The sequence below is a fragment of the Acinonyx jubatus genome, chromosome D3 (genome assembly GCF_027475565.1).
Source record: "Acinonyx jubatus isolate Ajub_Pintada_27869175 chromosome D3, VMU_Ajub_asm_v1.0, whole genome shotgun sequence".
Taxonomy (NCBI): Eukaryota; Metazoa; Chordata; class Mammalia; order Carnivora; family Felidae; genus Acinonyx; species Acinonyx jubatus.
The window spans coordinates 26,112,926-26,126,826 of record NC_069392.1 but is presented as its reverse complement, the minus strand read 5'-3'; the positions used below and the strand labels follow the sequence as shown (position 1 = coordinate 26,126,826).

The 13,901-nt window shown below is 40.1% G+C and overlaps 1 protein-coding gene across 5 annotated transcripts in view; it reads left to right on the top strand.

Moving 5' to 3' along the window:
• Positions 1 to 13,901, top strand: part of GRK3 (G protein-coupled receptor kinase 3) — a 130,848-nt gene that overhangs the window by 56,666 nt on the left and 60,281 nt on the right. For 4 of the 5 annotated variants that reach the window (XM_053206506.1, XM_053206505.1, XM_053206507.1 and 1 more), the window contains exon 3: positions 4,941 to 5,014. The exons of the other annotated variant lie outside the window; for it this stretch is intronic. In XM_053206506.1, coding sequence (XP_053062481.1) covers positions 4,941 to 5,014 — 74 coding nt within the window. The remainder of the gene's footprint in view (positions 1 to 4,940; positions 5,015 to 13,901) is intronic. 5 annotated transcript variants of the gene reach the window in all.

Genomic DNA, 13,901 nt, shown 5'->3' with positions numbered 1-13,901 from the left:
CTATACATTTTCTAGAAGTGTTAGAGTTTTACCTTTTACATTTAATTCTGTCATCAATCTTAATTTAATTATTTATAAGGCGTGAGGCAAGGGTTCCTTTTTTTTTTTTTTTTCCCTCCGCATTTGGATGTTTTTCCAGCACCACTTGTTGAACAGACCTTCTTTTCTCAATAATTGCTTTAGTGCCTTTGTTGAAAATAGGTTGCCCATCTAAGGGAGGGAGTTTTTCAGGATCTTCTGTTCTGCCCCACTGATTTAGTTTTATGCCAGTACCACACCGATTACCATGTCTGTGTAATGAGTCTTGAATTGGGTAGTGTAAGTACTTGGACTTTTTCTTCTGTTTCAACATGTTTTGGGTATTCTAGGTTTCTTGCATTTCCCTAGACATTCTAAAATGAAACCTTGTCAGTTTCTTTAAAAAGCCTCCAGGGATTATGACTGGGTTTGTGTTGAATCTAAAGATCAATTTTGGGAGACCATACATCCAAGCAAGACTGAGGCTTCCAACCAATAAACTGAGTATATCTTTCTATTTAGTCAGGTCTTTAATTTCTATTAGTAATATTCTGTAGTTTTCAGCAGAGTAGTTTTATATATCTCTTCTTTATGTATTCCTAAGTATTGATTATTCTTTGATGTTATTGTAGATGGACTTGTTTTAAAATTGTGATGTGATGGGGCGCCTGGGTGGCTCAGTCAGTTGAGCGTCCGGCTTCAGCTCAGGTCATGATCTCATGGTTTGTGAGTTCAAGCCCTGCATCGAGTTCTGTGCTGACAGCTCGGAGCCTGGAGCCTGCTTTGGATTCTGTGTCTCCCTCTCTCTCTGCCCCTCCCCTGCTGGTGCTCTGTCTCTCAAAAATAAATAAAAATGTAAAATTGTGATGTGAGCATATCAGAACGTCATTAATGCTTATCTAATGGCCTTGTACCTTCAAGCCTTGCTAAATTCACTTATATATCCTGGTAGTTATGTTGTAGATGGGATTTTCTGTATAGATAACCAGCTTGTCTGTGAATAGAATCGGTTTTAATTCTTCCTTTCTTTCCATCTTGAATAACTTATTTCCTTTTCTTGCCTTATTGCACCAGCTAAGACCTGTAATACATTATTGAATAGGAGAGAGATTAAACATTTTAGCCTTTTCTAATCTGAAACACTGTACTCTGTTCATGTCACAGCCCAGAGGGGTCTTATTGGCGTTCTGTATGGACATTCATCTCCTTCTTTTTATCATCTGTCTCAGCACTTTTTAAAATTCCTTTATCTCATTTACCATAAATTGCACTTATTTTGTGTACTTCTTTGTTTTCTGCCCCTTATGCCAACCCATAAGCCCCTATGGGACAAGTTCTATTTATCTTCACCATTGCATCCCCAGTGTAGAGCCACTGTGGCTCTTACTAGATACTCAGGAAGTGCTTTGTCAAATCAGTCAATATTGGTAGACGCTTTTACAATTACACAGTCTGTCCTTCCCAGTGTTAGAATCTCCTTGGCAAAACATGGCACGGACATTATTTCTTGTAAGACGTTTTTCACATTTTTCTTTCTCCTTTGAAAAATTTTGAGGAGGTAACATTTCAGAATTTCTAATAGACATTTATATTTGATACTTTAAAAAAGTTCTTAATTGGTATTTTATAAAAAGCAATATAAAAGTTATATTTGTATATTATAAAAAGTTCTCATTGGTATTTCATAAAAAGCAATACAGTTCTTTCTCCTAAATTTTGCAAAATATTGTGACAAATTGGGGTGGTTTACCTTTTCTGGATGTTATATACACCCCAAAGTTAATCAGTATTCAGGCAGTTTGCAGTGGTCCAAATATAAAAATAGGGCTAAACACGTTCCACAGTTATCTAGTAAAAGCAGGTATCAGGTCACTATTTTTTATTCTTTAAAATCTGGAGAAAGCACACTGATGAAGTGAATCTGTTAGGCAAACTTTTCCTTATTTTTGCCCTTTAGCTTTGGTTCTGATCTGTAAAATGCTACGGTGTGTGTGTGTGTGTGTGTGTGTGTGTGTGTGTAATTTAAGCCCAGTGAAGGGAAATTGCTTTCAGCCTATAACACAGTGATCTAGAATTTATCCAGAAGGCAAAATACCTTTCTTCTTGCTGTTCCATTTTAACAGCTGCTGTGACAGAAAGTAGGGCTTCAGTTTGTGTGCAGACATAAGGAAAATCATGGGGCTTTTCCCTGTAGATTGTTACAGTCATTCTTTGGCTCATCCCACACATTGACAATGGAAATTGTGTTACAGAAGCAGGTAGAAACATTGTAGTTGGGTGTGCATTCATTCATCTCCCTCTCTCCCTTGTTCTCCTTCTTTTCCCTCCTCCCTTTTCCTTACTTGCCCCTCATCTCCCGTTGTCCCCCCGCCCCCTCCCCCCGACCCCAGTCTTCCTTCCTTCCTTGGTTCTTTCTCCCTCACTCCATCCGTGTCACGATGGTCTTGTTCCTGCGTATGTAGGTACAGAATAGGACCTATATGGTCTTTCCATAAGCAGCTTCCAGTGTTTGTGGGGGAGGTAGGTAATAAAGAAGTAAACTAACATATGCATATGATCATTTGTGCTAGCCACAAGTGCCGTAGAGAGTGTGTGGTATGCACATGTGTGTATGTGCACATGTGTGTCTACATGTGCATGTGTGTGTGAGAGAGAAAGAGAATGAAAATTAATGAGAATCTTACCAGGCCTTTGGGGGGGGTGGGGTTTGAGCTGATCTCTGCAGCTCTACAAGGTCAGGGCAGACAGCAAGTTGGTAACCCGGAGAGCGTATCAAGTTTAATGTTAAAGAGCGCATGGGACACAGGCCCACGGCCTCAGCGCAGTGAGCTTGGGAGAGAACAGTCCAAGCTGGAGGAGAAAGTAAAGCCTCGATTCCAGAGGGCATGATGGGCCATGGCAAACAGTCTCCCCTTGATTCCAAGTTCAGCCCAAAGCCGGTGGCCGGTGTAGATGCATATTAGTTCGTGCTGTCGTCTAGGCGTCGCAAAAACATCTCTCATGTGATCAAAAATAGCGTCAGTTCTCATTTTAGTTTTCTCTCCCCAAAATAGAAAAATACATGAACCCAAACCTGACACAACTGAAAAAAGATGAGCAAATCCACAAGTACAGATGAGGATATCAGCAGTCCTCTGTTGATAATGGATAGAATAAGGAGACTTTCAGTAAGGATTTGGAGGAGGGATTTGAACAGTCCTTGTCAACCAACTTGGCCTCATTGCCTTTTTATTTTGTTTAACGAAACACTCTACCCTATACCCCTTTTTTCCCCCGAGCGCCCATGAAGCATTCACCTGCGTGGACCAAATTTGGGGCCAAAGCCAAGCTTCGGTAAATTTGAAAGCATTGAAATCCTACCGAACATGTTCTCTGGCCACAGCAGAATTAAACAGAAAACAGTATCGTAGAAATACCCGAAAGCCCCAAAATACCTGGAACTCAAACCGCACATTTTTCTGAGTGACCCATGAGTCAAAGAAGAAATGCCAAGGGAAATTTGAAATTACGTACTTTGAAATGCCATGAGTATGAAAAGATAACCATTGCTCGTGTTTAAAATAAAAATGTTAATGTGCAGACAGAGATTTGCCTCGTCAGCTCTTCCTCTTTGTCTGCTTCCTGAATTTCCTCTTGGCTTCATGTGTTAGGGTGTCCTCAGTGCCTGGAGATGAGGTGAGCTTGACCATGTCCCTGATGCCAGTCTTTAGCCAACCCTAGTTGATTTGGCCTGGTCCTAATACTTTCTCCTAGTTCCAGTCAGTGAGCATCTACCATTTTCAGAGGTCATCTTCCTGGAACTGTGGAGGGGAATGTATGGAACAGTAACAGACAGGTTCAAGTGACGTGATTTCCTTAGGTAACCTCAGATGAAAGCTGTCAAATCTGCTTCTTCCGCCTCTCTCTGTCCTACCTGGGGAATTCTGGTCTACCTTCTCCCTACGTCTTAGACTCTTCGTTGTGTCTTTCCTTCAGTTCCCATCTGTGACTTCTGTTTCCTCCAGCCGTCCCTTCTTCCTTCTGACATTTTTTTTTTTTTTGACTTTTTAGTTGTTTTTGACTTTTAGTCTCTCCACCCTTGGCCTGGTATCACCCTGTCCTAGTCAACTTCATTCAGTCATTTAGGCTTGACTATGTGCCAGGCATTAACCTAGGCATTGGGTTTGCAAATGCCGGGGCCGGGGCGGGTATGACTTATAAGTTAGATAATCGGTTGGAGTATGCTAAGCACTTTGACAGACTCATGTGGGAAGGGTTACGTAAATAAGCATTTGTTCAACAAACATCTAGTGGCCTCCTGCTGTGTACTGGGCACTGTGTAATAGAGGTGGTATTCCACTCTTAAGGGGCTGATTGCTTAAAGGTGAGGCTTGGAGCTATGAAGGAGCAGAGCACGATCTGGGAGTGGGTAGTCTGCTTTGGCATAAGGTATTTGGGGATTTTGAAGGACTTTGAGGTAGTAAGTGTAAGAGGAAAGGCTGGTGGGAAGGTCTTGAAAGCCTTTTAGGAGAGTTCGGTCCTATTTCCGTGGGTGTAGTATTTATTAGCTTTATGAAGACTCTTATCAACGCTTACACCATACCCATAGCTCTTATTTCTTGGGTGATTCTTCTGTTTGCTGTAGAGACCAGTAGCCCTGAGGAGCATTGATCACTGGCTCTGTTTATCATGCAGTTTTTAAAAGTGGGAGGGGGGTTGCCAGTAGAGAAGGAACCCCAAAGCAAGGAGCCAGGGGTGTGGTACTCTTACCTTACCCAGAGTATTTCCTTCTAGGGGATAATTAGCCCTTTGAAGTCTTTATTATTATTTTTTAAGATAGGGGAGAAAGAGGTTGAGGTATAAACATATTACTTTGAAAACACCCTGTGGGGTAAAAATTCAACATATTGCCCACCCTGAAATTTTTTATTCTTTTCCTTTAGGTTTCTTGCTATTTAAAGATTTTTGTTTGAATGAAATTAATGAAGCTGTACCTCAGGTGAAGTTTTATGAAGAGGTAAGAAGTAACTGTTTTACTGATGCTTTTATTTTAAAAGCATATTTAGACTGTACTTTGGAAAATATTGAGACTACTAAGTATCTTACAAATATGAAGAAGTTCATTGACCATAATTAGTAGTACAAGGTATAATATGTAGTTGATTATAGATACTGACGACATCTATGAACATCCTATTTTTAAGGGCGCTGGAGTGCTCTGGGAGCACTTAGGAACAGTTGGACTAAAATTCTAGAGGAGGGATTACTGTTGAGAGGGACGCTGAGGATCAGCAGTGATTTGATTTTCTGCAGAAACTTACTGACTCTGGAAACGTAAGCTGAGGCGGAGGGCTGCTACTGAGTGAAAGAGAAAGTAGCAACATCTTCTGGTCACACATGGCTGGAGTGACAAATTGGGAGATGTGGTGGGAAAGGGTAGCCTCGGACACACAGCTGGTTTTCCCAGTAAGACATTGGGAAGGTCGCTGAAGAGATAGGCCAGGAGCTTCTGGAAGCCTCACTGAAATCTCCCACAGCCTTATGGCGCTGTATTGAAATATGGACCTGCAGTAGCCGGAGTCTGAAAACAGAACCGGCAAGAGATGAAAACCCTATAGGGAGCAGTCGACTTACACTAAAGATCTGTAGCTACTAATCACGTGGGGCAGCCGCTGATTTCCAGACTCTCGTCTGATGGTCCAGGTTTGGCCCCAGGTAGAAGGCTGCTTTTGGGAGACAGAGAAGCCAGAAGAGGTTTCTGGGGCTAGAATAACAAACAAATGAGACTGGAGGAGCCCCAAACATGTGATTACTCTCCCTGTCGAGATTTATGTCAAGGTTTGAGGCCGGGTGGGACAGGAGGCCAAAGACCTATCTGAAAACTTTGTATGGGCAGCACTGAATCTAGTGCTGACAAAGACTTCTCACTGAACTCCATGGAGAGCCATGCCTTGGGAATAGGGGCAAACCAGAGGTGACGGGGTCCTGCAAAAATGGAAGACCCAGCCCAGCCCCATCCCATATTGGGTGATGAGCCCTCTCCCCACCTGTGTAGCAGAGTACAAGTGGAACCCTCTGTGTCCCGTTTTTGCAGGTGGAAGATAATATAGAGAGACCCTACAGTATTCAGCGCACAGTAAAAAATTATTGAACCTCTAAGATACAAGATCATATGACCCAGAAAGTAATAGAAGCAGACTGATAGGAGACTCAGATATTGAGTCTTCTCATATACTGAGCTAACAAGTACTTAAAAAATAACTAAATAACATGTTTAAGACAATAGAGGAAAAGAAGAAAAAATGGAGGAATAGTGAATCTCAGCTCAATTTATTATGAAGAACCAAATGGATATTCTAGAACATCTAATTTCAAATATTCTAGAGTGTTATGTAGAATACATAATATGTAGAATATTCTAGAATATTATGTAGAATACATATTCTAGAATGTTATGTAGAATATATAATATGTAGAATATTCTAAAATATTGTGTAGAATCCATATTCTAGAATATTATGTAGAATACATAATATGTAGGATATAATATTCTAGAATATTTGAAATTAGAACCTAATGACTAGAATCAATAGCAGGTTGGTTACAATGTAAGGCAGGTCTGTAGATAATCTCACACTAAAACACAGAAAAGAAAGAATATAGAAAATAATAAGATAAGGACATTAAAGACATATGGGACATGGTTAAAAGGTCTAACATATGTAGAATTGGAATCCCAGAAGGAGAAGAGAGAGGGGATGGGGCAGAAACAATATTTGAAGAGATAATACTGAGAGGTTTACAAAATGATGAAAGGCAGCTACTTACAGATTCAAGGTACTTAGAACCCTGAGCAGAAGGGCTACAAAGGAAACCTATCTTTGCACATCAATGTAACACCATGGAAACCTGTGACAAGGAGAAACTCTTAGAAGCAACCAGAGGGTGGAAAAAGACACATTATTTTTAAAAGAGCAATAAATAATAGACTGTGACATCTTAAAACAAATGATTAAAACAGCACAACAAAAAACCAGGTAGTGAAAGTGCCCATCTAAGTAATGAAAGAAAAAAAAAAGAAAACCTAGCATTCTATTCCCAGCAAAAATTTCCTTCAAAATGAGGGTGAAATAAAGATATTTTCAGAGAAAAACTAAGGGAATTTTGTCATCCCTGGACCTGCGTTGCAACAAATACTAAAAAGAGATGCTTCAGGCAGAAGGAAAATAATCCCAGATGGAAATTCAGGAAGGAATGAGGTCATCATGAAGGGTGACATCTATGTAAAATATAAATGAATGTTAGCCATGCAAGATAATAGAGCTTTTAGATTTTAAAATATATATAAAACTAAAATATATGATAGCACAAAAAGCAAGAGAGGGGTTAAAGAAGTTAAAGTGTTTTAAGATCCTAGGATTATTGGAAGGTGGGTGGATAGTAAAAGTAATAATTTGCATTGACTGGTAATCAGTTAAGAATACATATTGTAATATCTAAGACAGCTCTTACAAGAATAAAAAGTATATATCTAACAAGTTGAAAGAGAGAAAATGGAATAAGACAATAGTGGATTCATAAAAAAGGGAAAGAGGAATCAAAGAAGGACATAAACTAGATAGGTCAAATTGAAAACAAAGAATAAGATGGTAGCCATAAATCCGTCTGCATAAGTAATTACATTTAATGTAAATGGACTAAATACTCCCAAGTAAAAGTCTAAGTTTGCCTTCCTGGATAAATAACCGGAACTTTATTATATACTGCTTACAAGTGTACTAGAAACAGAAGGATGGAATGGGACACACAGATACAAATACCAACCAAAGCAAAGCTGGTACAGGCCAAATATATGGTAAACGCTACTTGGAGCTAGAGATTATTTCGTAACGATAAAGGGGTCAGGATTACGATCTTAAACTTCTTGGGTACAAATAATGCTAACTTCAAAATATATAAAGCCAAAATTGACAGACCTAAAATAAGACAAGTCTACATTCTTAGTGAGAGATGTTAGCATACACTCCTCAAGAGTTTATAGAACAGACAGACAAAAAATTAGTAAGGATATAGAAGATCTTAATAAAGGGATGAATAAACTTGACCTAAGTGACGTATATAGAATGATGCACCCAGCGGAAATAGAATTTGCCTTCTTTAAAGTACACATGGAAGATTTATCAAAAGAAATTATTTTCTGGGCCCTAAAGAAAACTCCTGCAGATTTCCAGATCAAAATTGTTCTGAGTGTTTTCTGACCGCAGTGGAATTAAACTCAAATTTAATAACAGAGTTTACTAAGAAATCCTTGACTTCTTGGAAGTGAATACATTTATAAGTAATTTATGAGTCAAAGAAGAAATTAGAACAGTAATAGGAAATATTTTAAATTAAAATATATATTAAAAAGGACATATGTATCCTATCCTCAAGCATTTTAGGACTCCTTTGTAATCTTTGTACAAGTTTGAAAATTGGAGGGATATTCTTTTCTTCCTGGATCATATATAAAGCTTGAAATTTTTTTATATATATACTTGATAACTTGATATTTTAAAAATTATATTAATGTATTTCCAGGGAGAATGGTCAAATGATGATGTACATTTAGCATCATATAAAAAAATAAGGCAAATCAGAAGGATATTACTCACTATGCTGTAACTTTTGTTATTTTAATCTGAATTCTAATCTGGATGAGTATCACAGCATCATCTGTCAGAGATTTCTTTTTCTGTTCTTAAAAGCCTCACCTCTCCAGTTTCAGCAAGTACTAAATCACCTTGTCAAATACAGGGAAATGTTTAACACATAACTTTTGCGAGGTTGAAACGTGGGCAGTCTACTTGGGTTACTTCTTGAGCACTTCTTGCCAGTATGGCAGTGAGTACTGCAGATGTGTTTCAATTTGAGCTTTTAAACACTGGAATTTCTCTTGGTTGGTGTGCTTCCAGCTCTTCACTCCTGTCTTCTTGTTTGGTGCACAATGGATCTAACTTACCAGATGATCGCTTTGGAGGATAACTCTTCAGAGCTCCTCAGGAGCTTGCTCTATATTCTTTTATTGAAGATACCATCCAGTCTTGGGGCTTCAAATACAGGTTTCTAAATTAGTACAGCCTTTAAGCACTGAGGTTATCAATAATTCCTCTCTGTGCCCTTGGTTTTATCAGTCTGATGATTTCTGGAGGCCGTTGTATGACCCCAATCCCTAGAAGACTCTTTTTTGTCAGATATCTTGCAATGTATATTTTATATGTTGTACTTCCATTTTCTTGGGTCCCATTTCCAGCATGTTTAAGGCCTCATAACTTATCCTGACATTCACATATCTCTATATTAGTTATTACTTACCTTCCTACCTCTCTGTCTTTATCTTTCGCTACCTTCTTACGTAGAACTTCCACTAACCATGGAGCACATTCTTTTTTTTCTTACGTCCTTCCTCCAGCCTAGAATGCTGCTTGCCTTCCCTAGCTTCTGTTAAGGTCTAGCTCACTTTACGTATTTGCTAACAAGTCTCTCTGGACAGCTAGCCCAGTCTTCCATGATTGCTTACATCTTCGATTCCCACGTCATTTGTTGTCTGTAATGCTCTGTGATACTTAATCTATGCCTGCTTGTTCTGCGTGTGTAATTGGCATTCATCGTCATCTGTATCTGACTCATAGAAGGCCTAGCGAGGCTCTAGGTATAGCTGCGCCTCTCACTTGCTGTGGGATGTGGGGCCAGTCGTTGAGCCATCTCTGAAGCATCTGCGTTTCAGACCTGGAGCTTATAAATGTGAAGGGTACACTGTTCCTGTACTTGAGGAGCACACAGTATGGATGCTTCATATTTGAGCTTCAGTTACCTCATCTGTGAAATGAGGTTACCGATCATCACCTGCTGCTTCACAGGCTGATTGTGAGGCTCAGATAAGTTGCTGGATGGACAGTTTCTTTCTAAACCGTATCTGTAACATGCTGTTTACGGGAGGCTGTAACTTAGTGGTTAAGAGCGCCAGCTCTAAATTCAGCCCACCTAAGTTTGGCTTTAGACTCCACCAGTTTCTGACTATATAAACTTGGGCAGTCGATTTCTAGCTTACCTACCTGGGTGTCCTCAGCTAAGACTTAGGGTGGTGGCAGTGCCTGTCTCTTAAGGCTGTGTGTGTGACTGCAGGACACTAGAACATTCCCTGACGCATAGTTACTGCTCAGTGTGTTGGTTCTGCTTCCTTGTTCCAGTGAGATTTGGAGGCAGCTTGTTAAAATATGTAAATATACCTAGATTTAGAAATAAATTATGGAGAACAGAGAATAAATATAAGATCAGAGGCAAAGTTAATCCGTAGACTTTTCTTCATTCAACCAGTATACGTCAGCTGCCAGTGCCAGGCATTGCTTGGATGAGCAAGACAAAGCCCTTGCTCCCCCTTGAGCTTCTATTCTGGTCAAGAGAAACAGACAATAAATAAGCAATAAATAACAGGAAATGTATCAGGAAGTAATAACTGCTATGCAGTGACTCAGAACAGACTCAGAACTGAATGTGATATACTGTGACTTGGGGGCCACTTCACACTGATGGGTGAAAGACTGATTCTTTGAAAAGTGGGCATGTAAACTGAGATTTGATTGACAAGGAGGCTAGTCTTTTGGAGATGGGAGCAGGGGGAGGAGAGAGAGCATTTTAGGCTGAATGGGGCTAAGACATAGCCCCTCATGTGGTGGGAAAGAACTTGGCATGTTTGAGGAACTGAAATTAGACCACCATGGTATGTTCATAGTGGATTAGAGGAGTCGGGTAGTGTGAGATAAGATGAGGTTGAGGAGGGAGATGGGGTTGGGGGCCAGAGTAACAAATTCAGATTTTATTCTAAAGCCCATGGAAAATTTAAGATGGGAGTGTTAAGTGAATATTCTCTAAATATCAATTAACATTAAGGGGGTTGATAGGACAGACCTTCTGCATCTTTACTGAGTTTTTAAATTATTTTTTTTTAAGTTTATTTATTTATTTTGAGAGGGAGAGAGAGCACGAGCAGGGGAGAGGCAGAGAGAGAGAATCCCAAGCTATCAGCACAGAGCCAGACTCAGGGCTTGAACTCATGTACCCATGAGATCATGACCTGAGCTGAAATGGAGTCGGACACTTAACTGAGTGAGCCACCCCGGTGCCCCTCTTTACTGATTTTAGATCTAGTTGTTCTATCAGTTGCTGAGAGAAGGGTGACAAAAATCTCCAACTCTGTAGAATTGTCTATTCTTTTTCTCGTCATTTTTAAAATGTATTTTGAAGCTCTGTTATTAGGTGCATATGTGTTTATGATGTTATGTGTTTTCCTATGAAATGTCCCTCCTCATTGCCAGTCATAGTCTTGGTCTTAAAGATGACTTCACCGGATATTATTATAGCCATTCAGTCTCTTATGCTTCCTGTTTTCATGATACATCTTTCCCCTTCTACTTCTAACCAGTGTTTTTATATATTAAGTGTGTTTCATTGAGACAAATATAAAAATATCTTGCTCAGCACCCCCTCCCCCATTTCTGACAATCTGTATTTTAATGGAGTAATTTTAGATATTTTGTTTATCCTTTGTAGAGTTTGCTGACTTTCTTGAAATCTGTAAATTTATTATCTTTCATCAAATCTGGTAAAATTTGGACCATTACTCTTAAAGCATTTTTTTTTTTACGTAGTCTCCACGCCCAGGGCAGAGCCCAACGTGGGGTTTGAACTCACAACCCTAAGATCAAGACCTGAGCTGAGCTCAAGAGCCGGATGCTTGGGGTGCTTGGGTGGCTCAACGGGTTGAGCGTCCGACTTCGGCTTAGGTCACGATCTCACAGTCTGTGAGTTCGAGCCCCGCGTCGGGCTCTGTGCTGACAGCTCGGAGCCTGGAGCCTGCTTCGGATTCTGTGTCTCCCTCTCTCTCTGCCTCTCCCCTGCTTGCACTCTGTCTCTCTCTCTCTCTCTCTCTGTCTCTCTCTCTGTCTCTCTCTCTGTCTCTCTCTCTCAAAAATAAATAAACATTAACAAAAGAAGTTGGATGCTTAACTGACTGTGCTACCCTGGCACCCCTTAAAGCATTTTTTCTACCTCAATCTCTCTTTCCCCTCTTTCTGAGATTCCAACTATATGTGTATTTGATTTTTGGATATTATACTGAATATCACTGCTGCCCTATTCAGTGTTTTTCCCCAAATATTTTTTCTTTCTGTGGGGGTAATTTCTGTGGATCTTTCTTCAAATTCATCGACTCTTTTGGCATCTCTGTTATGTCCATCCATTGAAGGTTTTATTTCAAATGTGTTTTTTAGTCTTAAAATTGCCATTTGGTTTTTCCCATAGTTAATATGTTTCTTCTGCTATTTCCTATCTTTTTATTCATTTTATGTATATTTTCTGTTACGTCTTTGAAGTATAGTTATAAAGCTGCATCAAATCCTTGTCTGATAATTCCGACACCAGAGTAATCTCAGAATGGTCTTCATTTATGGTCTGTTCTCTTAGAGTGTGTGGGCCACATTTTCCTGTTTCTTGGTATGTAGAATAATTTGTTTTCTTATTTTTATTTTACTTTCTTTATTTTCGAGAGAGAGAGAGAGAGAGCATTGAGTTGGGGAGAGGGGCAGAGGGAAAGAGAGAGAGAATCCTAAGCAGACTCCACACCCAGCGTGGAGCCCACCATGGGGCTCGATCCCCCAACCCTCGGATCATGACCTGAGCCAAAATCAATAGTCACTCAACCGACTGAGCCACCCAGGTGCCCCGATGTGTAGGATAGTTTTGGATTGTGTTTTGTACATTGGGATTAATATATTATAGATATGTACTCTAAATTCTGTATGCTTCTCGAAAGGGTAGTGATTTTTTGTTTTAGCAATTAACTTGAACTCAGTTTTCAAAAGCTCTGTCTTATGAGTAACAGCCAAATCTTGTCCAATTCTTGTAGCCTTATCTGGACTGCTTTGGATCTGCTATGCTTGCAGGTCATTATAGGGTCCAACAGAGATCTTGGCAGAGTTTTCACACACAGAATTTTGGAGCTCCCTCTCTCTTGCTGTTTATTTTCGAGAATATCCTCTCCTACTTGCCAGCTTCTGTTTGGTGCTCCTTCCCGGTTATGTTTGTACTTCTGATCCCTCACGAAGGTGAGCGTATAGTATAGTATAGAATGTATGGTTGTTGCAGAAGCCATCAGTGGCTTTACAAGGCCATCTCAACGAAATGGTAGGAAGAAAGTGGAGCTGGGGACCAGAAGTTGCTTGCCCTTAGGGTGCTGGTTATTGAGGCTGCGTGTTCAGCTGTGAACTTTGTAAGCACCCAGGCAGAACGGGACCACACGATCAGTGAACGTTCGTCATCGATGACCACCACACTTCTTGCCTGCGCAAGGGGAGACTTTTCACCTTGAACTCAGGCCTCTGTCTGCTCAGGTTACCTGGTCAACCTAACTGCCCCAGTTGGAGGTGTGGCATTTTCCATGCATAGGCTACAATAAGATCATCCTGGCTACATTGACAGATAGTTGACTGCATGTTCTCTAGTTAGTGGTCCTCCTGATAATAGAAAGTGAATTTTGAATTACAGCCACAGACACTTGAGGCTCTTACCTTGCCTACTGAGAGTTACCTTTTCTGTTGTTCAGGTTGGGAGTTCATGAGCTACAAGGCTCTTAATAAAGCTAGTATTGTGGTTCAGCATATCATTTGCCCGAGAAACAAGAATGTTCCACGTGGTCGGATTGCTACAGTTCATGGAAAACTTCCCATGGCATCAGCATTTGTTTAAACGGGTGTCAACTTGCTTTTGAGGCCCCCAGGAACATAGACTTATATTTCATTACATTTGTTATCTACGATAATAATTCCATGAAGGCTTACAATTTCTTGAGTTCATTTACTTGTTTAGGC